This window comes from Monodelphis domestica, chromosome 3 (assembly GCF_027887165.1).
Source record: "Monodelphis domestica isolate mMonDom1 chromosome 3, mMonDom1.pri, whole genome shotgun sequence".
Lineage (NCBI taxonomy): Eukaryota > Metazoa > Chordata > Mammalia > Didelphimorphia > Didelphidae > Monodelphis > Monodelphis domestica.
In genome coordinates, this window is record NC_077229.1 from 92,976,042 (window position 1) to 93,003,619 (window position 27,578).

General features: G+C 44.6%; 3 protein-coding genes and 1 long non-coding RNA gene across 7 annotated transcripts; 2 read left to right on the forward strand and 2 right to left on the reverse strand.

Annotated features, from left to right (window-relative positions):
• Positions 1–44: 44 nt before the first annotated feature.
• On the reverse strand, positions 45–2,405 carry PSPN (persephin). The gene is made up of 2 exons (XM_056822557.1): positions 835–2,405; positions 45–688 (listed from the first exon to the last, which is right to left on the reverse strand). The coding sequence occupies exons 1-2, from the start codon at positions 1,037–1,039 to the stop codon at positions 348–350; spliced, it is 546 nt and encodes a 181-aa protein (XP_056678535.1). The 5' UTR covers positions 1,040–2,405; the 3' UTR covers positions 45–347.
• On the reverse strand, positions 2,402–16,278 carry LOC100025715 (general transcription factor IIF subunit 1). 4 transcript variants are annotated; one of them, XM_056822552.1, is made up of 14 exons: positions 9,650–9,788; positions 9,106–9,234; positions 8,398–8,444; positions 8,197–8,269; positions 7,539–7,732; positions 7,131–7,301; positions 6,114–6,301; positions 5,871–6,021; positions 5,711–5,775; positions 4,456–4,575; positions 3,755–3,831; positions 3,496–3,634; positions 2,778–2,904; positions 2,402–2,687 (listed from the first exon to the last, which is right to left on the reverse strand). In XM_056822552.1, the coding sequence occupies exons 2-14, from the start codon at positions 9,115–9,117 to the stop codon at positions 2,483–2,485; spliced, it is 1,569 nt and encodes a 522-aa protein (XP_056678530.1). In that variant the 5' UTR covers positions 9,118–9,234; positions 9,650–9,788; the 3' UTR covers positions 2,402–2,482. The 4 variants fall into 4 exon arrangements, with proteins under 4 accessions (XP_056678530.1, XP_056678531.1, XP_056678532.1 ...); XM_056822553.1 differs by having other exon boundaries at positions 9,106–9,230; positions 9,650–9,784; XM_056822554.1 differs by lacking the exons at positions 9,106–9,234; positions 9,650–9,788 and adding an exon at positions 15,700–16,278.
• On the forward strand, positions 9,432–15,453 carry LOC130458290 (uncharacterized). The gene is made up of 3 exons (XR_008917411.1): positions 9,432–9,549; positions 9,682–10,156; positions 12,105–15,453. It is a non-coding gene; the product is annotated as an uncharacterized LOC130458290 (long non-coding RNA).
• On the forward strand, positions 15,884–27,578 carry LOC100025761 (adenylate kinase isoenzyme 1). The gene is made up of 7 exons (XM_056820994.1): positions 15,884–15,953; positions 16,836–16,889; positions 17,163–17,362; positions 17,820–17,933; positions 20,571–20,765; positions 22,004–22,189; positions 27,409–27,578. Exons 1-6 carry the CDS (start codon positions 15,884–15,886, stop codon positions 22,070–22,072), a joined length of 702 nt encoding a protein of 233 aa, XP_056676972.1. The 3' UTR covers positions 22,073–22,189; positions 27,409–27,578.

Sequence of the window (27,578 nt, forward strand, 5' to 3'; positions counted from 1 at the left end):
CGTAAGGAAAAAAAGGTCAGAACTTGGCACACAGCACATAGCAGTCATAGCACTCGCTTTTTATTCTGTCCCCCTTCCCCAAAGTCTTTCTTGCTTCCATCTTACCCACTCTGGAGAATGGGCCTAACCTCCTCCCCTCAAGTTACCAAGAGCAGAGCAGGTACGAGGCTGCAGGATGCTGGTGAGGTGGGCACATTGGAACCTGGCAGAGGAGTCGGGAGAAATGCGTTTAAATCCCAGCTGCAGAGAAGAGAGGCAACAGTCCCTGGGGAGAGGTAGGGAGGGTCTGGGCATGGCTATAGCTTGGTGAGGGGATTGGTGGCCACTGTGAGCCAGGAGGAGGCCTTTCAGATTCCACAGCCACAGGCAGCGGCGGAGAGCTGGGGAAGGTGATGCCAGTGGTGGTCGTTGTCTAGGAAGGCCACATCCTCATACTGCGTGGGGTGGCAGCAGGACTGGCCCATCACGCGGCCCTCATCTAAAAGCCTGGCCAACGTCAAGCCGTGGCGGGTGTGGGGACCGTGACAGCTGCCGGCACAGTAGCGGAAGGCGATGATCTCGTCCGAATCGTAGCCCAGACCTAGCTCCTTCACCGACAGTAGCAAGCTCTGCAGCTGACACTGAGTGGCTGACCCAGGCAGTGCCCGGGATACCCGGGCTCTTGAAACAGATGGCAACAGAGGGTCCCCTAGAAGAAAGGGGAAGAGCAAGGCCTTAGGAAGTAGGGTAATCGGGAATAAAAGGTTGGAGGACCTGAGAACTAAGATCTCAAATCAGGCTGCTTACTCAGAGTGAACCATATGCCCTTGTCTACCCAGCCATAGAATCCTTTACCTAGCCATGGCCTCTGGGTCCTGTGCGTTGAAGGCAGCTTCCCAGGTATGAGGTGAGTATCTGAAGCTCCAGGAGCCAGAATGAACTCCCCAGATGTGAGCCGCTCTTCCAGATGTGTGCCTGGAGATCTAGAGACGGAAGGCAGCTCCCCAAGGCTAGGAGGCAGGAGCAACAAGAGAGTGACCACAATCAGTGCCCCGTCCATACTGAGCTGTGGGTTGTGAGAGAGCTAGAGATGGAAGGATTCCATGAACCCCACTATATCTCTCCCAACTCCAGCAGGAGGGGTTGGTCATCACTTGGTGGGCGGCCCAGAACATTAACCCTTGCCCTGCCACAAATCCTAGCCCTTGAAATAGGCATGAAGAGGGGCCAGATTATTACCAACAATACAAATTAATTCCTAGCTCTGGGGCCACCCCTTTGGACTATCAGCAATGCTGAGGGAAGGAAGAAAGATTCATCTACGGAAAGTTTAGGGAAAAGGCTTCTACTAGCCCCCAACTCCCAAATAAGGCTGCTCTCCTGCCCCAACATTCCAGATACACCTTAAATTATGAAGATTGTTGTGAGGAAGAGGAGTACACTGCCTCTCCAACTTGGGACAGAGCTTACCATACCTAATTAATATGTAGAGCAAGAAGGGTTTCCCCAAATCAGGATGGCCATACTAAACAGTGTTGACCCATCTTTCAAGCAGAACTAGGGGGATAAGGCAAAAAACCAAAAGCAGGGGCACATTGAGGACAGCCACGTGGTGACCAGATGATGGGAAATCCTTCCTCAAACCCTCCTAGGTTCCAGGCTCCAACTCGAGCAGATGGATTAAGGTATTCTGCCCCTGTCTCCAGACCTGGCTGCTCCAATGTCAAAACAGGAAACATCCCATCACAGCCCCATATTTTTCCCTTCCTGCATGAGCCATGGATTAGGCCAGGGAACTTGGTGCTCTTCCACAAGTGTCTGAGAGAGGAAATCTAGGAAAGCTGGGGATCCCCTCTGACCTTTCAGGGTTCCCTAGCTAGGAAGAGAGCCAAGCTAGTAACCCCAGTCCCTGAAAGCAGGGCCTGTGCTTAAGGGGGGCTGAGACAAAGGTGTGACAGGGGGTTCAGAAGAGTCCACTTCCTCCTGGACGTGCCCATATACGGTGTGGGTGACGAGATGGGGAACAGGAGGCTCCTCCTGGGAATACCAAGCATTTCCCAAGAATTAGCCTGACATCCCAGACATTCCCAGCAGCAGCCAAGTACAGCCTGGGGAGAGGAGGGACCAGAACACAGACAGGAAAGTTTCCACACCTGGGCTCAAGGCTAAGTCCCTTGATGGAAGGAGATCCCTATAAGGATGAGGAAAAGCACTGGGTTGAAAGTCCCAAGGCCTGAGCTCCATTTCCTGCCTCTGGGACACTGGGTCTGACCCTTTCCCTGCCTAGGTCTCAGTTTCCCTATCTGCAAAGTCAGGGAGTTGACCTGCACACATGGTCTCTCAGGCCACACTGGCTCCTAACCCCCATGACCCTGTGGGTCCTGGTATCCCCAACCAAAGAAGTCACCCAGAGCCAGAGAGGAAAACTCCAAGTAGCTTTTATTCCCCCCTCCAAGCCTTGGTGGGGTGAGTCTGGGGGTGTCCCGCACCCAAGGCCGCAGCGTCACTCCTTGAGGGAGAAGTGCATCTTGTCATTGATCATCTTGCGTTCGGGGTTGAGGCGCTTCAAGATCTGGGCCAGCACATTGACCGTCTGGTCGCTGCTCAGCCCCGTCTTCTTGGTCTGGAACTTCTTGAGCAGGTCTTTGGTGGTCATGGGCTTCCGGGTCAGGTAGCGTCTCACAGCATCCTCTGTCACCTGCACATCACTGCAGAAACAAACACCAGTGTTGGGGGCTGAGGCTTTCGCATCTGCCTCCCCCACCCCATCCCATCCCCAGACGTCGCTCCTCACTCACCCACTGCTGGGTGTGGACTTGCCAGACTGGGGCTGGGGAGTGGATTTCCCCGAGATGCTCTGGGGCCCGGCATCTAACCGAAGCCGCTTGGCGGCAGGCATGTCACTGGGGCCCATCTGGCGCTTCCCTGCATGAAACAAATAGCACAGTGTCAGCTGGAGGGGTGCAAAGATCGGCCTGGTCTCCACCACGACAGGAATTCCCTCTTCAGTATTCCTCCAAAAGGCTTTTCTGGAACTTGAGGCTGGAGATTCCAAAGCTAGCCCTACCACTTACAGAAGCTCTTGGGCCTCAGGCTCCTTGTCTGCCCTGCTCTCCCAGACCTGCAGCACCCTGGCCCGATTCCTCTCGGGATGCTCCCCTTGTCAATGTGGCCCCCAAACTGAACCCAATAGGCCCTGGCAGAGCCTAGGTGGGCCTCTCCCCAGCCTAGGGTGGGCACTTGCCCCTTATGCCCCCCCAAAGCACCATAAAACCCTGTTAGAGATGGCACCAGGAGAGGGAAGATCCTGCACCAGCCGGGTCTAGCCTGGGTAACTAGGCCTCACCTCTGTCCTCAGGTGGAGATGAGAGAAAAGCTGGCAAAGTGCTTTGGAAAGGAGGAAATTCCAGGGGCTGAGAAGCCTGCCTTGTCTCTTAGGAAAAGAGGCAAAGTGGGGGGCAGAAGCAGGGGGCACAGGTCTGAGAGTGGAGGGGAGGAGCCTGGGTCCCATCTCACCTTGTTCCAGCTTGCTGGCAGCTGCCCTCAGCGTGGAGGACGTGCAGCCACTGTCCACACTGGGCGTACTTGGGCGGCTGTCTCCCCTGGAGCTGCTGCCCGAGGCCTTCCTCTCCCTTTTGGGGGGCGTCTTCTTCTTCTGCAGAAATGAGATAGGGAAGGGGACACTGAGCCAGGCAAAAGGAGACACACAAGCCCACCTTTCCCTGGGCTGGTGGTAGAGGAAGACCCTCCCCTGGTCCCACTGGGCCACACTCACGGTCATGAAGAGGGCCGAGGAAGCCTCGTTGTCGATGTCACTCTCCTCAGAGGTGTCCGACTCCTCACTGCTGTCTCCTTAGGGGTCAGAGAGAAGCCTGAGACCTCTGACCCTGGCCCTTCCCCTCCCAAAGCTCCCTCCTCCCCCCCCCCCTTAGGCCCCAACAAACACTGCCCATGCCAGCCTGTACACGGGCAAAAACGCAGCTCACCTGGGCCAGATCTGCCCTCAGGGAGCCCCTGCTCTAATGCCAGGCCCCAGACTGGCATATAAACAATCAAAAGTTATCCTCAATGTTCCCAAGGAACAGCTATAGTTAATTCTGGGCTTGAGCTCATTTCCATGGCTGGGGGAACTCGGGACTACCTCCAGACAATAAAAGCAGGGCCAGTACAGAGGGGGCATAGGTTGCTGGGAGCTGGAGCCCCTCAAGGGAGGGTTGGGGGAGCCAGAGGGGCCTCAGTGGCCCTCCAAAGACAAGCCTGAGAGGAAAGGGCATTTCCCCATGTAGCTCAGGGAGAGTGGAGAACACGGGCTCTGACTAAAGGCTCAAGGGCAGCAATGAATGCGGATGGATTGCAGAATGAATCTGAAGGGATGCTGAGGTGGCCCAGCTCAGCAGAGGAACCAAGGGCTGGAGAGGCAGCTTGGGGGCCACATTCCTGAATGCCAGGCAAATTCCTTCTCCCCAATCCACTCACCTTTCCTGCGTTTCTTCTCCTGGGGAGTAGGGGCCTTCTTATCTTCTTCCTCCTTCTCCTCTTCCTCTGCTGGTTTTTCCTCTTCACTCTCTTCACTGCTTTCACTTTCTTCATCAATGCCTGGGAGGGCAACAAGAGCTCTCTGCTGGTGCTGGTGCCCTAATCTTAAGATGCCTTCACAGGCCCCCACCACCATCTCCAGCTTCAGGCCTGCATCTCTGCTCCTTTTTGCAGCCTCTCTCAGAGAAGAAGCCTGGCACACTCACTGCCTCCACTTCCTCACCCATTCCTCCCTTTTCAGCCTCTTGAGGGGCCAGACTCTGGGAAGCCAACTGCTCTACTCAGGTTTCCATGAATTCTTCACTGTTCACCACAACTGCCTTCTCTTTGCAACTGGATGTGGCATGCTTCTCAACATAGCCAAGCAAAACTCCTCAGGTCCCCCCAAAGCCATGCCCTCATCCTAACTTCCCCGTTTCTTTCATTTCTGTAGTTTCCCCACTCCCCCTATTTCTTTTCAGAGCTCAAGCCCTCCCAAGTTTGCAAGCTTCAGGTCCCTTCCACTCCTTCCTCTCCCTCACCACTCACATCCACTCACTTGTCAAGTCTTGTCCACTCTTACCTCTCCTCCTTCAGACCCTCATCTCTCACTAGAACTACAGCAATGGCTTCCTGGCTTCTAATCTCTCCTCTCTTGGCCATACTCCTCTAGAGGTGCCAAACTGCTATCCCCAAATCACAGGAATGCCTGTGTGACTCCTTGGCCCAAGTAGCAGGGCTTCACTCTTGTCCTTGCTGGGCCTTTCAAGCCACCCACAATCTGGTTCCAACCTACATTTCCAGATAGGCTTCATGTAATACCCTTCAGAAGCTCCATGGCCCAGCTGACCTGGCCTACCTGTTGCTGTCATCCACAACCCCCCTTCTCCCCCATCTGGGCCTTTGAACAGGCCTGACCTTCCCCTTGGAATGCCTAGCTCTGTCCAGTACTCAGTTCCACTGACCCTTCCTATCTGAGACCTTTTCTGATCACAACTGTTATCTCTGATCACAAGATTATCACAAGACAACTGGTATCACAACTGCTACCCCAACTACTTTGCAACACCCTGGTGCAGGTTCTCTCCCCAAGGTAGAATGTGGCAGGGCCAAGTCTACTCAGGGGCCCTTGGGACTGGCTGAACTGGACTGCGCTGGAGAGCCTGTTCTTAGCAGGGGACACAAAATGAGAGCTTCCTCTCAGGCTCACACCTACCTTTAGGGCCCTCCTCCTCCTGCTGGACCACCTTGGGCTTCCCTACTACTTCTTCCTGGGAGCTGCTGTAAGGGAAAGAAAAGGCTGCAGGTGAGCAGGTTGTGGCCTGAGCTCCAGGACTGACTGAAAGGAAGGAGTGAGGTTGGCCTGTCTCCCTCACCTGGAGCCATCTGACATGTAGTCCACCTCCTGGCCCTCAAAGTCCCCATCATCACTGTCCTCAAAGGCCTCATCGTCAGAGCCCTTCTTCTTCTTCTTCTTGCCACCCCTGGAGGAAGCTGCCTTCTTCTTCGTCTTGGAGACCTTCTCCCCTGGGGAGACCGGGAGGAGGTCAGGGCCTACGCTGTCCTGGCCACTCATCCTCTGGGTATGTGCATGCCCCAGCCCAGCCCCACATCCTTACCCTCCTCCCCACTGCCATTGCTGTCATCTGAGCTCATCTCTAGGTCATCCTCCAAGTCATGGATGCGGAGCTCACTGGACTTCTTCCTGCTCTTCTTCTCTTTGTGCTCATCTTCATCCTCATCATGGTCCTGGTCCTTCAACCTGCGCTGCTGCATGATGCTGAAGTGGTTCAGGACTTTGTTCCTCCTACAAAAGAGAGGGTGCTTGATGGACAATGCCCCTTGTCCAGGAAGCCTTCCCTGACTCACCCTGCCCAGCTCAGATCTCTCCACCTTCCCTTCACTGCTTATGTATGTGTGTGTCTGCCTGTCTGAGTAATTCTTTCTCTCTCTCTCTCTTTCTCTCTCTCTCTCTCCATCTCCCCCTCCCCCTCTTCTCTCTCTCTCTCTCTTTTTCCCCCAAAGCCAGGAGTGGAAAAAGCCCTTAATATGAAATCAGGAGAGCTAGGTGTGATTCCCAGTTGTGATACCTAGATACTGATATATTAGACCTTTTGATCACAGACCCAGCAAGAGAATTCAGAGGCCAGCAAGGACCAACTGTCTCCTAGTAATTTTTCTAATTACTAACTCTATGACCTCTCTCTCAGGCCTTTGTTTGCTTTGTTTGACAAAAATGGTGACAGGTGTGTAGGTAAGGGCTTCTCTGTCACTAGCAGGGAGATAACAAATAAGGGGATAACAAGAATTCATAACAGGTTAAGGTCATCAATGGGGTACAAAACTAGCAATATGCAAAGGCTGAGAGAAGAGGACAGCTGGGGGCAGTAAGCTTCCTGTCCAGACCCAGAGCTAACCTTCTTCCACTCTGGAGAGCCCTCATATGCACCCAGTGACTGACATCTGGTTGTCTCCCCCAACCCTAGTATAAGAATGTGCCCTCCTCCTCTGAGTACAGGCCTTACCTTTCCCCTTCTTTGTCTGCCTAGTCCTTAGTACAGTGTCAGTATTTTAAAGCAGGCTGCTTGGTCACTGACCACTGCCCCCCCCACCCCTTCCTTCCTTCCTCCTCTCACCTTTCCCATTCTTCCTCAGCCTCCTCTGCAGTGAGGGTCCGGTGCCGGGCCAGGGGGGTGAAGTTGTACCAGTTGTGCACAGGGAAGGCTTCAAAGGCCCCATCAGGGCACTGGGTGAAGATGTAGTAGGAGGTGTTTTCTGTCACACCTCCCTTCTTTACTCCCTTGAACCTGCAGCAGCCAAAAGGGGACAAAGACCTTGTCACTGGTCAGGTCCTCATCACTCATCCAGGGCCTGCTCCCCTCAGAAGGCCTTGGCACCAAGCCTCAGACAGACCATAAATTCCTGGAACCTGGGGCCTTTTCTTCCCTTGTTTCCCTCCCAAGAAGAACAAAAGGAAGCCCTGGGACAGGCCAGCACCAGAGGGTGACAAGCATAAATGGGAGGTCTCCAAAAGGACCACTCACCTCCTGCCTGTTTTGCCATTGACTTTGAGTAGCCAGGGCTGGTCCTCAGCCTTGAAGGCCTTGAGAATGATGCCATACTTCTTCCTCCTGGCTTCATCCCGAAGCTTTCGATTAAACTCGCTGCCAGCTCCAGATTCTGGCATCTCTTCTTCCTGATAGATCTTCTTGTTGCTCAGATCTCGTTCCATCTTGGCCTGACATGTAGGAAACAACTTCATCCCAAAGCCCCTGGCAAACATTGTTGGGGGGACATCTTACCTCCCCTCCCCCAGACTCCAGCTAAGTTGACCTGCCCAGATTCATATTATTCACCTCCATTGTCCAAATCTTGGCTTAAGCTCTGCCTTCTTCAAAAAATCTTTACTGAGGATAGATCTCTGTGATCTACAGTCCTGTCTGTCTGAGATTTCTAACCTAATACTTGGTGATACATTATCTGGTATTAAACAGGTATCAAAAATCTTATGTTTCTCATGTCACAGGCTAAGCATACAAAAGGTATCATATATATATAAGAAACTGACAGAATGAGGTGCTCTCTCCTCTACCTATGCAGGCCCTCTACCCCTAAGCCTAGGAGTCAACAACCCTAACTATTTGACCCAGACTCAAGCCTTTTTCTTAAGGCTCCTGCCTAATATCAGGGCATGAGACTTACCTGGTGCCAGGTGGAGAAGTTGACTTTGTCAGCTGCATTGAAAGCCATGATATTATATCTCTTGAGGTTATTCCTGCAAGAACAGAACTGTCAGCAGGCCAGGAAACACAGAAGGTGGGGACAGAAGAAATGATGGGTCTGGGGTTTGAATATACCCCTATATCACATCACATCACCCCATCCCACCCCAAAAGAACTCACTTAGGGACTCGAACAACATATTCAGTCACAGTCTGGCTACTGGTCCCCTGGAGAGAGAAAAAAGAGAAACAGTCATAGGTAATTGGACAAGAGTATGGAAACACTTTAAAACGCCAGACTGTATATGGTCACACATTCACAGTCAAAACCACAAGTGTAAAAGGTCAAGGGCACAGCAGTTATAGAAATACTGGCAGAGGCTCACATCCTAGCCACTGGCATACACTGAGGCATATACATCATGAGGCACATTCATGAAAACTGACCCATTGGCAGAGAATTGCAGACAAACTAATAGACATCTGTGAGGATCCGCAATACAGAATTATGCAAAGTTATTTGCATAGTGTCTTCCCCATCAGGATGTGAGTTCCTTAAGAACAGCGACTGTTTTCCCTTTCTAGGGTTTAGCAGTGTTCAGCACATAGTGGGCGCTTAATAAATACTTGCTAACTGATACATACACTGGAACAAGTGAGTACACACACTGTCTTGCACGCAGAGATACAGGCAGCATACGGTGTGTGGATCCAAGCCGCCCCGAACCGCACACCACCTCACAAACTCTTGTACGCGCACAGACACACAGAAGAAAATACAGAACCCACACACACACCTCACAAACTTGCACACACATTCTTGTTCGCGCACAGACACAAGCGGCTCGCATTGAACAGGGATGCCCTCAAGTCGTTCCCACTCACTAACCAGAGTCGTCATGGTTCCCAAAGATGAGTCCGCCGCGTGGACGCGTGAAAGGACGAGAGTCGTCGCACAGTCCGGCCCCTAATCTTCCCACAGAACCCGCTCAGATTACGAAGCCGATCCGACTCCTACCTAAAATAAGGAAGAACTGCCACCACCATCACTGACATTGGTGTAAACTTTGAGCCCCAGCAGGCGCTGCGGCCTGACCCGGAAGTTAAACTTCTGGCGTCGTCGTCTTGACAACTATTTGCGGCCGAAGAGAACAGGTCTCGCTCACTCCACCCAAGGAGCGATGACGCACTTCCTAGTCGAGGTAAATATCTTTGCGTCTCCCATAGGCCCAGCCCCTTTTCCCATGACGTAGGTAAGCCTTGGGAGTCGGTGATTCGGGATCCGACTAAATGGCTTCTTCCCTGTTCCACTTACCAGGCTCTCGGTTTGTAGGTGAGTAGGGCACCCCTTCCCTCCCCCCGTACCATGCTCCCACCCTGTGAGCCATTTGAACTTCATGAAGCTACAAATTTTCTGCCTCCGCTTAACCAACCCAGGTATTTCCTATGTCTTCATGCTTTGTAGGGGCACCCGCCGGATCCTCGTGCCTTGGTGCATCTTGGGATTCGTAGTCTTTGAGGCCCCCTGGGCAAGCCACTGAGCCCCGAGCGCAGGCACACACGCGCACTTTTTTCACTCATTGAACGAGTTCTCGTTGCCATAGCAACTTGGGGGCTTGGCAACTGCTGCCCAGGTTCCCTTCCTAGAACAGCAACAACATCCAGCTCTCCGAACTGGTGCAGACTTTAGGGAGTCTGTTCCAACCCTCTCTGCAGTACCAGTTGTGGCAAGTACCCATCCATCCGCCGCTTGAAAACCTGGCAAGAGCTGCTTCTTTCAGAGGGAAGCCACCCAGGCCACTTTTGCATCACTCTTAGGAAGTTTTTCTTTATAGCAAGCTTTAATTTGCCTCAATGATGCTTCCACCTATTTATCCCCTTTGGAGCTAAACAGAACAAGTTTCATCCTCCTTCCAAGTAACAACCCTTCAAATAGCCAGGTATGCAATCCAATTTTTCTTCTGTTAGCTAAAAATCCCCAGTTTCAACCATGATGTAGTGCTTCCCTCTTGAATCACTTCCAGCTCATCAATACTCTTTCTAAAATTTTGTACCTGGATCCAAACACAACATTCTAGATGTAGTCTGGACAGAAGATCAGTCACCTTATTTGGGGGAGTTGTTCATCTCTCCAAGCAGCCCAAGATGAAATTAGCCTTTTTGGCTGTCATACCACGTTGTTCATTCATACTAATATTGCAACCCAATAAAACTGCCAGATGGTTGGGGTTTTGGTGGGGAGAGGGAAGGAGGGGAAACTAAATCTTTCTATTTTGCCTATGCTGGAAGTAATGTTTCCACTCATAGACTGGGTCCTACTGCTAAACATCACAAACTCTGACCTGCTCCATTTTTCCTGGTGACCCTTCTGCCTCTAAAAAAGCAAATGGTATTGAGGTGGGTTTTAGTACTAACACCTGATAGGCTTTAGCTCTCCAGCACTTAACATAGTGCCAGAAACATAGTAGGCATTCAACACATGTGTATTGACTAGTTACTACCCCTCCAAACTTCCAAATTCAAGCAACTGCACCACTGATATAAACTTTGAACTCCTGTTTCAAGTCTGAGATAGAAGGTGGAAAGAACAATGTGACCTATAAGCCATGTCACCTACAGGTTGTTGTGCTCAGACTTACTTTTTTGGTCCCACTAGTAGCAGCTGTAGCCTCAGCCTCAATCTTCTAAGACTGATTTGCACAAGAACTGAGGTCCAAACAAATAGGTTCAAACAAACAATTCAGATATCATAGAGCCACAGTCAGGATTACACAGAACCTAGCAGTTTCTATATTAAAAGACTGAAAGGCAGAAATATGATATTGTGCAAGGCAAAGTATTTAGGACCATGACCAAGAATTACTCAGCAAAACTAAGCATAATATTCTAGGGGAAGAAATACACTTCTAGTCATTCCTAAAGAAAAGACCAGAGCTAGGAAGAAAATTTGGTGTTCAAGAGAAACATAAAAAGGTAAAAAGAAAAGGAAAAAAATCAAGGGAACTCAATTGGATTAAACTGATGCTATCCCCATGTGAGAAAGTATTAACTAGGATACTTAAGATATCTATGATATAAGAGATACTTAAGGGGATTAAGATACATAGAGTAATCAAGGGAAACAGTGGGGTTAAACTGATTGCATTATATAAGGTGATAAAATACTTAAGATTTCTGTGATACAAACTATTCTAAAGGAACTTAAAATACTTAAGGTAATCAAGCTAAACAATGGAGTAGAACTGATTGAATTATTAAATGAGGTGTTAACTAAGATACTTAATATATCTGATATTTGAAGTACCTAAGCTACCTAAATTACTTAGGATACTTAAGGTGTGGAAGAGACTTAAAAACTTACTCTTAGGGGAGTGAAGAAGAGCACACATAGAAAACAGTCATTTGAATATGATCAGATGATATGCAAAAAAACCCCAGCAAAACAAAATCAAGGGATAAGAAAGTGGAATACACTGGGAAAATTGAAAAGGAGAGGAAATTGGAGGTAAATTATCTCACATGAGTCTTATAAGAATAAAGTGGTGGAGAAGATGGGGTGGGTTGGTTGAACCTTACTCTCATTAGAATTGGCACAAAGAATTGTGCATTGACTATGGGAGGGAGGAATAGAAAATGATTTTTGTAACCAAGGAATAATGTTTGAAATTGACCAAATAAAAAAATAATGTTAAAAAAAAGAGAGTGAATTAAAAAAAAAGAATTGGCACAAAGCAGGAATAACACCAACAACATCCACACATAGCTATAGAAACTCATCTTACTTTATAGGGAAATAAGGAAGAGAGGGGGGACAAGAAAAGGGATGGATAGACAAAAGGGAAGGTGAACTTGTGAAGTTGGTGATCAAATAAAAATATCTGTGAACAGGAAAAAGCTGAAAGAAGAGAAACACACAGTAATCATAACTTTGAATGTGAATGGGATGATCTTACCCAGAAAATAGAAGAGGATAGTAGAGTGGATTAAAACCAGAATCACACAATATGCTGTCTACAGGAAACTCATTTAAAGCAGGGAAGGTAAAGAGTTAGAACAGAATATACTATGCTTTGCTAAAGTTTAAAAAAAAAAAAAGCAGGGGTGGCAATTATCTGAGACTGGTTATAATAAAATACTGTTGCACCATGAGAAATGACAACCAAGACGATTATTAAAAAAACCTAGCAAGACTTAGAGTGATACAAAGTGAAGTGAGCAGAACCAGGAGAGTTGTATCACAGTAACAGTAATAAAGTACAGTGATCAGCTGTAAATTATCCAATTATTATCAGCCATTTAAGGATCCAGGGCAACACCAAGAGACTCATGACCAAAAAAACTATCCACTGCTATAGAAGTAACTGATAGAATCTAAATGGAGATTGAAACATGCCATTCTTCACTTTATTTTCTCCACGAATTTTTCTCTAATTTTGATACATCTTCTTTCACAACATGATGAACATGGAAATATATATTATATAACATATCATATTACCTACCATCTTGGGGAAAGGGGAGAGGTGGGAGGGAGAGAACATGGATCAAAAACTTTCAAAAAACAATTATTGAAAATTGTACCAAGATTTAATCTGGAAAAAAATTAACTTTAAAAAAATAGGTACAAGCTGCTTTCTAGGAATATGAGAGATTAGTGCTGCCAAAAAGAGTCTGAGCTGAAACAGAGACAGTTTGCAGAGCACTTAAATCACAAGTTTCTAGGAGCTAGTAAAATGGAGAGAAGATTAGTTTCTCTGCCTTAAGTGGTAGAGGCTTCACACTTCTGAAAAGTCCCAGGTTTCATAATTCCTTCTCCTAATCCTTTTATCACACAGGAAAAGGAAAATGTAGTTAGGAGGAATTTTCCACTTTGGGAAATGATCAGGAGGATATAACTAACATGAAATTATAATACAGAGACATTTGGATTACAGAGAGTTTCCTAGTCACAGGATCAAGGCAGAGCCCCAGATAATCAGAATTCTCTTACGCTGAATTGTAAACCTGACTAGTGAATATACCTAACCTTTCTCAGCCTTCTCAGAAAGGGGTCTCTCAAATAACCATTGAGTAGACTCTGACTGAAACCCATCTGGGATGGTGGACAGAATACAGCAGCATTTCATTATGCATTTCTTTACGAATTATACACTCCCTTACTTGCTAATTAATTAATTGCACAATTGTCTGCTTCTCTGTGAGTTTCAGCCTGCAGGGCAAAGAGGCAGGATGGATGGGCATAGGTTTGGTAATACCACAAAATGTGTAACTAGCATACACCATGTGTCATGTTACCCTTATAGAAAAGAAGAATGGATGTTGATTAGCAGTGATAGAGTGAGGTGAATAGTTGGTTGAATAGTTAGACTGAAAAAGTAGTGATAATGGTTCCTGATCAGCTCAGAATGTCTCTCAACATTCTGCCTTACCAATGTTTGGCCCTGTACTGTTGAATTTTTTTTTTAAACCCTTACCTTCTGCCTTAGAATCAATACTAGGCAAAAGGGTTAGGCAATGGGAGTTAAGTGACTTGCCCAGGGTCACACAGCTAGGAAGTGTCTGAGGCCAAATTTGAACCTCAGACCTCCCATCTCTAGGCCTGGCTCTTTAATCCACTGAGCTGCCCAGCTGCCCCCCTGTAGAATATTTTTTATCAGTTACTTAGGAAAAAAAAACATTAGGGGGCATGTTTATCACATTTACAAATGACACAAAGCTAGAAGGAACAGTACTTTTTGGACAGCATAACTGCTGTCCAAACTGATTCAAGATCTTAATATCCAAACTTGATTTTTAAAAGTTTATTAGAGCTTTTTGTTTTTATATCACAGTCATTTCTTGATATATACCATACCCTCCACCCCAAAAGAGCTCTTCCTTAAAAAAACATTTGAACAGAGAACAGCTGGGTGGATCAGTGGATCGAGAACCAGGCCCAAAGATGGGAAGTCCTGGGTTCAAATCTGAACTCAGACACTTCCTAGCTGTGTGACCCTGAGCAAGTCACTTAACCCTCATTGCCTAGCCCTTACCACTCTTCTGCCTTGGAACCAATACACAGTATTGATTCCAAGACAGAAGGTGAGGGTTTAAAAAAAATAACATTTGAACAAATTCAACCAGTATAACGACTGGCGATGTAGTAACATTCCACACTGTACCGCTACTGATTTATCTCTTGATCCTGCAGTCTAAAGGCATGAACAATTTAGTTCGAAAAATTTGAAAAAGTTTTTCTGAAATGGTAGAACCAGTTCACAGATTCACCACCAGTGAGACTGAAGCACACTAGAAGTCATACAACCAAATTTACTGAGTACACTACAAATTTATGTTATCTGATTTCAAGACAATCCTTTTAATGCTCTCTAATTTTCCATCTTGCTCCCCACAGAGATTGCTCTAAACTTTTTCTCCCGTAAGCTTCCCATAGCATCCATCCCCACATCTTCACATCATATGAGGACTTCACTTCATACTTTAATAAGAAAATAGAAGCCTCCTTAAGATCTCTCTTCTCCCATATTTTACATCTCAACACACTGACTCCATCCTCCAATCTATTCTTTCCTCTCCTCTCTGATGCAGTGGCTCTTCTTGACAAAATCAGTCTTAATACTTGTACACTTGGGGGCAGCTGGGTGGCCCAGTGGATAGAGAGCCAGGCCTAGAGATGGGAGGTCCTGGGTTCAAATCTGGACTCAGATACTTCCCAGCTGTGTGACCCTGGGCAAGTCACTTAATCCCCATTGCCTAGCCCTTACCACTCTTCTGCCTTAGAGCCAATACACAGTATTGATTCTAAGTCAGAAGGTAAGGGTTAAAAATAATAATACTTGTACACTTGATCCCATCCCTTCTGACATCTGCCTACAGATTACCTCCCTGATTGTTCCCCTCTGTTTTTAAGTTTCCTACAAATTAAGAACAATATATGGGAGCTGAGGGCTAGAGATAGGGAGGAGAAAGGTGTAGAGAGGTAGATTTAGGCTGTATGTAAGGAAAACCTTCCAAATAATGTGGTTTAATTGTTTTTTTCAGTCATGTCCAACTCTTCATAACCCTATTTGGGATTTTTTTGGCAAAGATACTGGGGTAGTTTACCATTTTCTTCTCGAGTGCATTTTAAAGATGAGGAATCTCAGGCAAACAGTGTTAAGTGACTTGCCCAAGGTCATCAGCTGCTCAGTGTCTGAGGTCAGATTTGAACTCAGGAAGATAAGCTTTCTTTTCCTGATTTCAGGCCCAAGATTCTATCTACTGATGTCCTAATTATGAGAGCTATCCGGCTGTAGAATGGATTTCTCCCGAGAGCAGTGATCTCTCTGTTATTAGAACACTGGAGGAACATTTCTCAAGCCTATTATAAAGGTATTTCCCAATTAATGCCTGATAGAAATGTGGCCAGAGATCTTATAAATTTCAAGGATATGAAGATATTTGGAGAAGCCAGGCAGGAAGAGAGACAGAAATAGTTACATACCATGGTGTTCAGCAGCAATAGTGGTAGAGAGAGGAGCCACAGCTGTTTTCCTCAACCTACTTTTTTTTTATGTCTTCTGTAATTATTTCTGTGATTCTATTAGTAAAACCAAAATAAACTTCTACCTACAGCCCAGATTTCACGGAGACTTGAGCCTGAGACATGAGCCTGAATATAGAGGAGCATGGAAATTCATTTTCTCTCTTCAAGGGCACTGAATGCTGAGGAGACCACACTTTGGATGAAGAAACATGGTAGATAGACCACTGGAATTGAAACCAAAAGACCTGGCTTAGACTCCAGATTTACTCCATAGTAAATTATGTGTTCTTGAGCTTAGGCAAGTCTCTTTGATTAGCTAGACCTCAGATTAGGAGTTCTTAACCCAGAGCTCATGAACTTCTAAAAAATATTTTGGTAATTTGCATTTCATTATAATTGGTTTCCTTTATATTTTAAAAATTTTATGAATTTAAAAATATTTTCCAGAAGTGATCCATAGACCTTTCCAGACTGTCCATGAGACAAATTGGGTTAAGAATTCTTGGATTAAATTATCTCTAACATTTCTTTCAGATCTGTGTATGTTTTCATGAGTCCAATGCTACTCTTTTTCCTGGCCCCATTAACACCTCCTTTTCCCTCCCTACCCAAGGTTAAGGGCAATAGTAGGGGCCCCAGAGTTCCTTATGACATCAGAAAGCTGGGGGAGCAGGGGAGGGAGGGTAAAGGGGGAGAAAGGGTAGGCTAGGGCAAAAGGGGGTCTGGATATTCAAGGCCCAGGAGGGAGAAGTTGGTGGGCAGGGTCACTAAGCCCTCAGGGCTAAGAAGAAGATGGGCAGATGCCAATCCAAACTGCCCCAGGTGGGAAAATCCCTGAGGCCTCAGCAGAAGGGTAAATCTCTAGGAGTCCTCCTGGGAGCCCAGAATTCCCACACCTAGTCCCAGAGCCAGAACCCTATCCATTTCCAGTGTCAGAGACAAAAGGGGCTGGGACTCAGGCAGAAAGAGAGTCCTTTCCTTTGAGGGAGGGGGGAGGGAAGGAGTGGGAAAAAAGAGAAAAGACCTTGAGTTGGGAAAACATAGTGTGGAGCCCTCCACTCTTTTGCTTTCGGGTTCTCCTTATTTGTCATCAGGAACCAACATACACCAGCAGGTGCATATTGGCAAAAATATCAAGGCACTCAAAGGTGGGTAGAAACAGTCAGACTTGAAATCAGAAAACCTGGGTTCAAATACTTGGGAAAGTTTCTTTCCCTTTTGGGGACCTTGGTTTTCTCAACCTTGAAGTGGAGGGATTAGATGATATGACCTCTAGGCCCTTGCCAGCTCTAAATCCTGTGACTCCATAACAAAAGCGCACACCTGCACACACAGTGTTTGCAAGCACAAGTGTACGCTTGCACAGACATATACCAACTGCGAACACATGACAACTTACATTCTTCCTCCTCCCTCACCAGATCTTCTCAAGTCCCACCGGATCATCTTCGTAATTGGGGGACCAGGTTGTGGCAAGGGGACACAGTGTGAGAACATGGCAGCCAAGTATGGCTTCTGTCATGTGGGCCTTGGGGAGCTATTGAGGAAGGAGGCAAATCAGGCCACTGTCCGGGGCCAGCAGATCCGGGACATCATGCTGAAGGGCCTGCTGGTGCCCACGGTGAGGACCCAACTGACTCATTCTGCTCTCCCACAGTTCTACCTTCACAGCCCAGATCCTTGCCCAGGAGAGGTCCATGAAATGGGAGGGCATACCCATTTCACAGATTTGGGTGACTGTATCCTTAACCTTGGGCAACTGTATGGGGTGGAAAACCAACTTCCTCACTTTTCAAATAAGACTGAAGCAGCTGTGGAAAGAGCACTTGGGTGTGGAGCAGGCAAGTGACTTGGGTTTGATTTATGACGCTGGGGGCTTGCTACTTATGGGACTAAGTCTCCGTTTCCAGCTTTGTAAAAAGAAGGATTTGGACTAGATAATTCCTTAAGCTGTAAACACTGTGTGGTTCCCAGACTATCAAGGCATAGAAAAAGCTAGTGACTCTCCCAAAGTCACCTTAGCAAATTAGTGCAAGACCAAGTCTGAACCTCCTAATACCCAACTTCTGTCCCCATAGGGTGTGATTCTGGACATGGTGAGTGACAACATGTTGTCCCGACCAGAGAGCAAAGGCTTTCTCATAGACGGATTCCCCCGGGAACTTAGCCAAGCCCAGGAGTTTGAACGGATTGTAAGTGTACTGTTTCCTCCCCAACCTTGCCAGTTCAACCATCTTCTCCAACCCCATCCCCCCCCACCCCATTATTATTAACAATTTTTAACAATTCTGAGAAAACCCAAGGAATCCCAGATTGGATTCCTGATTCCTTCTACTCAATCTATGGAATGCTTTATCTGGACATCTCCCTCAATCCTTCCTCATTCCAGAAAGATGCCAGGGGTGAAAAGCTCTGGGACAGGAGCCAGAGTGTAAAGAAGGGGCAGTTTTTACAGATGACTGAGGACCTGAACAAAACCCTGCAGATACAGCTGGGGCAGAATCTTACTGTTTCATGTCAAAGAGCAGGGAGTTCTAAAACTGAAAGACTCCCTTATTCTTTGGAGTCCTCTAGCAGTCATTGGTATTTATTAAACATCTTTCAGCTTGCCAAACACTGCAAAATGCCAAAAATGCAAAGAAATGGCAAAAGACCATCCTTGCTCTCAAGAAGTTCATCATCTAAATGGAGGTGGAGACAACATGCAAATAGGCACAAGCAAGCTGTGTACAGGATAAATAGGATGTCTTCAACAGGGGGAAGGTCTGAGAATTAAGAGGGATTGGCAGGGAGAGCAGAGAATGTTTTGTTGAATGAATAGAAAATAGAGAGAGGTCATCTTTGGAAAGGCCATACTATGTACTAGAAAGATCAATGGATTTAGAGTCAAGTTCAGATCTCACCTGTCTTACTCCCTGGGTGACTTCAGGTAAGCTGCCTTCTGTCTCCCCAACTCAGTTTTCCATAAAATGAGCCCATTTAACTTGATGTTCTAGCCCAAAAGTTTAATTCTATAAAAATAATAAAGGCAAAATACAATAAATTTGGATTGAGTTTCTGAAGGAGAAAACAGGTTTAGAGCACTGGTCTTGGACTTAAAAGACCAAGAGTTGAACCAAGCTCTGACCCTTCCTAACTACATGATCTTCAAATACTTAAAAAAAAAAGAAAGAAAAAAGGATAGCTTTCATGTTTATAACACTTGTTTTTCCAAATATATCTATTGTAGTAATTTTTTTAAGGTAAAGCATAAGACCTTAAGCAAATTGCTTCGTTTATTCCTTCCTTTTCTAAACCCCTCCTGTTCTGTCTTAATATCAGTTCTAAGACAGAACAGCAAAGGCTAGGTAGGCAATCAGAGTTAAGTGACTTGCCCAAAGTCACACATCTAGAAAGTATCTGAGATCAAATTTGAACCCAGGATCCTCCTGATTCCAGGTCCGGTGCTCTATCCACTGCACACCTAGCTGCCCCACTTAGTTTCTTCAAACATCAGTTTTCTCCTCTGTAAAAGCAGACACAGAGATACATAAAATTATCACAGAAATGTTATAAATAAGTTTGTAAGTTACTATAGAAACTTGAATTTTGATGGAACAACAATAATAATAGTTCATATTTGTTGTTGTTAGTTATTGTAGTAATAACAACAGTTCATCTTTGTATAGTATTCTGCCATTTATGGAGCATTTTCCTCACAACAGGACTTTGACAGAAAGTATCCCCATTTTAAATACAGAAAATCAGAGCCCAGAATATAGAGGTGACTTACTAAAGGTCACCCAGGCATATGTTTCATAGGTTTTTGAAGTAGAAGAAGACCTAAAAGATCATTTAGCTTCAACATTCTCATTTTACAAATGGGGAAACTGAAGCCCAGAGAGAAGTCAACAGAGCTAGAAAGGAGCAGAACTGGGACTTGCCAGGCTCTTTCCTTTGCCACAAAGCCTGCCTGATGCTTAGGGTTCAGTGTATAAAGTTGGGTCATCAAGCTGATCATGACATGATTTTGCCTTCCTCACCTTCTTCTATATTACATAGTGAATGTTGATTAGAGATTTGGAATTTGGGATTTAGAGCTGGAAGGGACCTTAAATCATCTACTTCAAGCTCCCTATTTTAGAGATGAGAGAACCTAGACCCAAAAGGGGGGAAGTGATTTGTGAATTATCGATATGAGATTTGAACCCAAGCCTTCTGATTCTCAACTACTCCTCTTATGACATTCAAAGAAAGGGTCAGAATTATAAAAAACAAAACATCGATAAGACCCCTTAGATATTTGAGATGATGCTAGGAAGATCTGAGTTCAAATCTAGCCTCAGACATTTACTAGCCATGTGATCCTGGGCAAATCATTTAACCTGTTGCTTGCCTCAGTTTCCCCATCTGTAAATTGAGGACAATCATAGCACTTAGCTCCCAGGGTTATTGTAAGGATCAAATGAGTTGATAACTGTAAAGAGCTTGGCACATTAAAAAACATTTAAAAAATGTTATCATTACCACTGTTATTTTTATACATATAATTAGACTAACCTGTACATGAGTAGGGATACTCAATCTGACATCTCAAACTAGGATCATCCACTCTTCTTGAAAACCACCAGTGGCAGGAACCATTGGTCTGTCAGAGCATGGCAGACCATTTTTCCTAGGGACAGCTCTGATTCTTAGGAAGTTGCTCCTCATAACGAGCCAAAATTTGTTTGACTGCCATTTTTACAAACTGCTCCCAGCTCTGCCCCTCCTACTCCTTCCTCTCTGAGACTGGAGAGGGAGACAGGGGCCTGTAATGGAGCATTGCAGCTTTTCTCTTGCCTCCCCAGATGGGTCGCTCCCCCAATATTGTCATTGTCTTTGACTGCTCCACGGAAACCATGATTCACCGCGTATTACATCGAGGCCACGAAGGACAACGAGAGGATGATGCTGAAAACATTGTACGGCAGAGGCTAGAGACCCATTACACCCTTTCTGAGCCCATCTTGGCTTTCTACCAGCAGAAAAACCTTCTCCGGAATGTAAGTGTTCATATGTGCCTAGATTCCGTTTCTTCCCATTTTTATAGGGGAGTTGAAAGGAGGGTTAAAAACACACTATCCCCAGGTGTTAGGAGGTGGAAGAAAAGGAAGAGTTCACATTTACAGGGAAGTTTGGGTAGCAGCAGAGGGAAAAGCACACAAACAAACAAAATACCAATACTGGGTCCAATTCTGGCTCTGCCTCTTGGTATATATGACCTTGAACAAATCATTTCCCTTCTTTGAAGCTTTTCATTTCAAGTTTGTGAAATAAGAGGTTTGGGCTGGATGATGTCCAAGTTCCCTCTGGGCTGTGACCTTTTATGTTCTATGATCTAAGCTTCCTCCAACTCTTAAAATTCTACATTCTGGAACCCAAGATCCCTGCCAGCTCCAAGAGTATATAGGTCATAACATTTAAATTGGAAGGGACCTCCAGGTCCAGGTCAACCTCTTCTCAACTAAGCTAACTTGAAAAATGCCACCTAGGCTTTGCTTAAAGACCTCTAGAGGAAAATTCACTTAATTCTGTTTGTCACAGTTTCCTCATCTGTAATAATAACACCTACTTCCCAGGGCTGATGTGAAGATCAAATGATATAATCATCATAAAGCACTTAAAACAGTGACTGGCGCATAGTTAAATTGCTATATAAGAGTTATTAGTACAATTGTTGTCTATTGTTACTGAGGCATGAATGACTGGTCCCATTCCATCGCAGGATAGCATCTCTAGTGTTATGCAGTTTTTTATTACCCCAAGCTAAGATTTATTCATTTGCAACTTGCCCTCATTGCTCCTGCCTTCTGGGACTTCCTCTTCCAAAGACCTGATTTTTTCATCTAAAAAATGGAAACAGTCCTTGACTGATACTAAGGATTCTGAAGGGACTGGCATTTTTGTATGTCAGATTTCCTTAGAGCAGAAAATAGTGATATAGTTGATGGGTACTGGTCAGGGGACTGAGATATTCAAATCCTTCCTCTCATATTTATTCCACCCATGTCACCTTGACATTGTTTCTGAGTCTTAGTTTCCTCATCTGAAAATGAAGGGATAGAGATCTGAATTTCATTCTAGCTATGCAATCTTTTAGCAGGCAAACTTCATTGGGGGAGGAAAGGGGTGCAACTATGATGGTAGCAATGTACTTGGAGAAGTAAGGGCAAGAGTAGAACCCATCTCCTCCCCTGTGCCTAAAACTGACCTCTTCTTCCTCCATATGCACCACCTTCAGATCCTGGCAGAAGATGCTGCAGAAAACATCTTTGCCAAATGCTGCTCCGTCATTGATAGTCTGCAGTAAAGTTGGAGCCCTCCCCCACCCCCAATGGAGGCCCAGGGCCCCAAGATGCTGAACCTTCAAGACAGCCTGTAACCTCAGCACTGCCAGCAGTTGTCATTTCTTGGGGACCTCCATGAGGTAAAAGGGAGGAGGGCTGGGAGAAAAATATCTCTAATTCTCTGCAGCAAAGTCAGGCAATGGCCAGGAACAGACTCCATCTTCCAAGAATCAGTTACTGGTACCCTAAAATATCAAGATTAGTGAGGAAATGGGTAAAATCCCCATGGGTTGGTCCTGGCCCTGCCACTAACTCTTTGTGTCCTCCAGTCACTGTGCCCTTCTCTGAGCCTGCTTATTCCTCTACAAAGAAAGAGCTTTGATCCCTTCTACTTCTGAGATCCCAGGATTCATTTTCTTCCTCAATTCTTGATCAGAATGATCAAAAGACAGCCTAGGGCCATGCTGGCAAACTTATGGTATGTCTGCTGGAGGGGGCTGTCCCCCCTCCCCATCTCCACGCCCACCTGAGGACATTTCTCCCATCACCTGTCCCTCTGCCCAGCAGCCCAATGAGAGCACTCACCCCCTTGTCAGAGATAAGGTGGTGGGGCTCACAGGCTGCACGAGGGTTGCAGCTTGGGCACTGGTCTCTAAAAGGTTCATCATCACTGTCCTAGGAATAAATGACAAAATGGAATGGAGGAATAAATGTCCCATGGAATAAATGATAACCTTGGGGATGAGAGAACTGGATCCCAATCCTGTCATCAACCCTTGATTTATTGTGTGTCTGTGGACAAATTATCTCACTAAATATCTTTCCCAGTAAGATGTAATACTTCAATAGGTTATCATGAAGAAAGTGCTTTATAAATCCTTACATGCTGTAGAGAGAGATATGAGAGATATAGAAATATATAAGATACTTCTTTCCTACCCTTGGAGAATAGAGATAGTGACCACTTTTCCAAAGATGAACAGAATTGGGGGGGGGGGGCACATAGTGAGTGAAAAAAAGAGTCCAAGATGGAGATCTAGGCTGTGTGGTATAGCAGAAAGTACTTTTCAGAAGACCAAGATTTGAAAAATAGCTCTGGCTGACTTCAGATAAGTTCCAATCTCTCTTTGGGTGCTCAATTTCCCCCCAAAAATGTGAGCGAGAGAGACTACATAATCCCTAAAGACTCCTTCCAGCTCTAAATCCTTTTATACCCATGTAACCAATAGCTGATACTATGGAGAGTAACACTGGCTGACTTGTAATCACCCATTTCTACTCTCTTCTCCCTTCTGGGAAGGATAGTTAAAGCCTCCAAGATCATACAATCTCTCCTTACAGTGGCTTTCACTCAAATCTCTCTCCTTATCCTCATCATCATTGTCCTCTTCCTCCTTCTTCTCCCCCTCTCTCTCTGTGCCTATGTCTCTGTCCTCTCTAGTTCTCCTCCCATCTGTCTCTGCCTCTGTCTGTCTGTCTGTCTGTCTCCCTCCTTCTCTCTACTCCTTTTCCCTCTCCCTTTCTTGGAGGTGTGCAATAGATAGAGTGTGCTGGATCTGGAGTAAGATCTGATTTCAAGTCTGACCTCATTTGTTTACTATCTGTATGACCCTACCCAAGTCACATGTTTGCCTCAGTTTCCTCATCTGTAGAGTGGAGATAGCAGTAGCACTTACCTCACATAATTGTTTTTTAAAAGGGGAAAGGAACTTAGTACAGTGCCTAGCTTATATAGTAAGTTCTACGTAAATGCTTATGCCCAGGGAATAGGACAGAGAAAGTGGATGATGCCCCAAGTACCTGACTTTCCAGTGTCCTTCTTTAGTATGAAAAAGAAAGTTCAGTTAAAATTCTTCCTGTTTGAAGATTTATTATTAGTAAAAATAAATAAAAGGCCCTCCTCAATAAGATCTAAGATATAGTCACTAGAACAGAATTGATTCTTCTGATTATATATATATATATATATATATATATATATATATATATATATGTATATATATATACTTTTTTTTTAAGTTTCAGCTAGTCTGTGGCACCTCCCACCAACCCACTATTCAGTCCACTAGTAAGCAGGCAAGCAACAACTTTCATGGATTCACCATAGATTTTATGTGAAGAAAAAGCAAAAATCACCATAAAAAATATTAAAGCTTAGCAAAGAAATGGATGCCAGCTAGTGACTAGCCATGGGAAAGGGAAATTTGGAGAAACTTTAAATTTTCTCAGCTTTCTCAAAGAGAAACAATTTAGTCCAATTTCCTTTCTTAAAAATATATGTATGGGGGCAGTGGATTGAGAGCCAGGCCTAGAGATGGGAGGTCCTAGGTTCAAATCTGGCCTCAGATACTTCCCAGCTGTGTGACCCTGGGCAAGTCACTTAACCCCCATTGCCTAGCCCTTACCACTTTTCTGCCTTGGAATTCCAAGATGGAAGGTAAGGGTTTAAAAAAAATTTTATATATATATATATATATATATATATATATATATATATATATATATATATATATATATATATACACATACACAGATGGATAGATGGATAGATGGATAGGCAGACAGGGAAATAGATAGATAGATAGATAGATAGATAGATAGATAGATAGATAGATAGATAGATAGATAGATTAGAAGTATAGACACAATGCTATGTTCCCAGACTAGAAGAGAGCAAAATCCTTCAAATCTAAGGGTTCTTGGCAAAGTTTTAAACTTTCTCTGTGAACTTTCTGCTCTACCCACAAGAGAATCTGACTGACTTGAATACCCTTTCTCACTAGGGAAGAGGCTTTTAAAAATCTTTAATTTTTTTCTCCTCCATTACATGTAAAACCCTTTAACATTACCTTTCTAAAATTTTGAGTTCCAAGTTCCTTCCCTCCCTCCCTTCCTTCCCTCCCCCTCCCTGAGATAGTAAGCAATTTGATAGAGATTATATATGTGATATCATACAAAGTATTTACATATTGTACATGTTGTGGAAGACACATATTTAAAAAATGAAGGAAATAAAGTGAAAAATAGTATGTTTTGATCTGCATTCATACTCCTGTCAGTTCTTTCTCTGGAGGTGTATAAAATTTTTTCATCATACGTCCTTTAGAATTGTCTTGGATCATTATATTGCTGAAAATTGCTAAGTCATTCACAGTTGATCATCATATTGCTGTTACTGTGTACAAGGGTCTCCTGGTTCTGCTCACTTCACTTTACATCAGTTCATGTAAGTCTAGGTTTTTCTGAAATCATCCTGCTCATCAATTATTTTTCTTTTTTTTAACACTTAACCTTCTGTCTTAGAATTGATACAAAATATTGGTTCCAAGGTGGAAGAGTGGCAAGAACTAGGTAATTGGGGTTAGATGACTTGCCCAGAGTCATATAGCTAGGAAGTATCTGAGGCCACATTTGAACCCAGAAATCTCCCTTCTCCGTGCCTGGGTCTCTATCCACTGAGCAATCTAGTTGCCTCTCATCATTTCTTATAACACAATTGTATTCCACCACAATTATTTATCACAGCTTCTTCAGTCATTCCCCAATTGATGAGCATCATCTCAATGTCTGATTCTTTTTTAACACAAAAAGAGCTGCTATACATATTTTTGTACAAATGGGTTCTCCCCCCCTTTTTTTTTAACCTCTTTGGGATACAATCCTAATAGTGGTATCACTGGATCACAGGATATGCACATTTTATAGTATGTATGTGTGTATATATATATATATATGTACATATATATATATATATATATATATATTTTAATATTTTATAATTTAGGGCATTGTTCCAAATTGTTCTCCAGAATGATTGGATCAATTTACAACTCCACCAACAGTGCATCAGTGTCCCAATTTTCTCCCATCCCCTCCAACATTTGTCATTTTCCTTTTCTGTCAAATTAGCCAATCGGGTATCTCAGAGTTGTTTTCATTTGTATTTCTCTATTCAATAATATTTAAAGCATTTTTTCATTACTACATATAGCTTTGATTTCTTCATGTGAAAACTGCCTGTTCATACATATCCTTTGTCCTTATAAGAATTGGATTCTTATAAATTTGACTTATTTATATATTTGAGAAGTGAGACCTTTATCAGAGAAATGCTGTTAAAATTTTCCCACCTTTCCACTTCCCTTCTAACTTTGTTTGCATTAGTTTTGTTTGTGCAAAACCTTTTAAATTTAATATAATCAAAATTATATATTTTATATCTCATAATACTTGATGCTGTTTGGTCATAAATTCTTCCTTCTCCATTGATCTGACAGGTAAACTATTCCATGCTCCCCTAATTTGCTTATGGTATCATACTCCTTTTATGTCTAAATTATGTGTCAATTTTTATTTTATCTCAGTATATGGTATGAGATATTGGTCAGCACCTAGTTTCTGCCATACTGTTTTCCAGTTTTTCCAGCCGTTTGTTGTTTTGTTTTGTTTTTAATAGTGAGTTCTTGTCCCAAAAACCTGGATTTTGGATTTATCAAAACTAGATGACTAAGGTCATTTACTACTGCATATTGAATACCTAAACTATTCCACTGACCTACCACTCTTTTTCCAGATTATTCTGACTACCACTTTATAATAAAGTTTGAAATCTGGTATGTCTAGGCCACCTTCCTTCACTTTTTTCCATTATCTTGACCTTTTGTTCTTCCAGACAAATTTTATTATTGAGAAGGGCCTTTTTAAAGGAGTAAATGTTACTTAGTTGACTCTCACTCCAACCATGAAGGGGGAGTGGTTGAGAAGTCGTTGAATGAAAACATTTTCCATATAAAGAAACTCAAACACAGGCCAGGGAGACATCCACAGGAGACATTTCCATCACACTTGAAGGTCTGCATAAGCATTTCCCAACTGTTCTATCATTTCAGCCTTTTGTTCCTTGTCACCCAGGTAGTAAGGAGAAGATTTGAAGTCAGGTTCTTTAGATCCAGGGCTCTTTCTGCAGTGTTGCGGGTCCTCCTGGGAGGCAAAAGCCATGGGTATATTCAGTACCAGGTATCAATCAATGATCCATAGTTTCACAACTCCCAGCCCAAACCTCTTAGTTCTCTAGTAAAGCAAAATAACTCTGCAGGAACTCTAAACTGAAACCAGGAAGGTGTCCCTTGACCCTCCCAGAATAGCCATGAGGACCCAGGAGCGAGGGAGAGTGAGGTCTGGACCTCTGCTCCTCCTCTCATTCACCCCAAAGCTGCAACCTCTCACTCCAAAAACAACAGGGCTGCACACAAGGTGAGTTTTTGAAGCAAAAACCAAAAGGAGAAGGGAAGAAGAAAAACAGACTTGTTGAAATCATTTCTCTCTCACTTTCACTCTTTTCCCCCCTTTTTTTAAACAGGAAAAGCATATTTTTCAATCACCATTATCAGGCCTACAACATCTATAACAGAACAACATCGACTTCAAAGCCGGATAGACACAGACAGCACCCAGTGGACACGGGGGGAGGCTTTGTTCTCATTTATTTGTGAAGTTGAAAACAAACAATAAAAAGTAAAAACTGCCATA

Coding starts and splice junctions, on each gene's coding strand:
- LOC100025761 (XM_056820994.1), top strand. CDS start 15,884: ATGGAAATTCATTTTCTCTCTTCAAGGGCACTGAATGCTGAGGAGACC. Junction 16,890..17,162: donor AAATATCAAGGCACTCAAAG/GTGGGTAGAAAC, acceptor CTCCCTCACCAG/ATCTTCTCAAGTCCCACCGG. Junction 17,934..20,570: donor CCCAGGAGTTTGAACGGATT/GTAAGTGTACTG, acceptor TTGCCTCCCCAG/ATGGGTCGCTCCCCCAATAT.
- LOC100025715 (XM_056822552.1), bottom strand. Junction 8,270..8,397: donor TATGTTGTTCGAGTCCCTAA/GTGAGTTCTTTT, acceptor CTGTTCTTGCAG/GAATAACCTCAAGAGATATA. Junction 4,576..5,710: donor GGAGGAGGAGGGCCCTAAAG/GTAGGTGTGAGC, acceptor TTGCCCTCCCAG/GCATTGATGAAGAAAGTGAA.
- PSPN (XM_056822557.1), bottom strand. CDS start 1,039: ATGGACGGGGCACTGATTGTGGTCACTCTCTTGTTGCTCCTGCCTCCT. Junction 689..834: donor GACCCAGAGGCCATGGCTAG/GTAAAGGATTCT, acceptor CCTTTCTTCTAG/GGGACCCTCTGTTGCCATCT.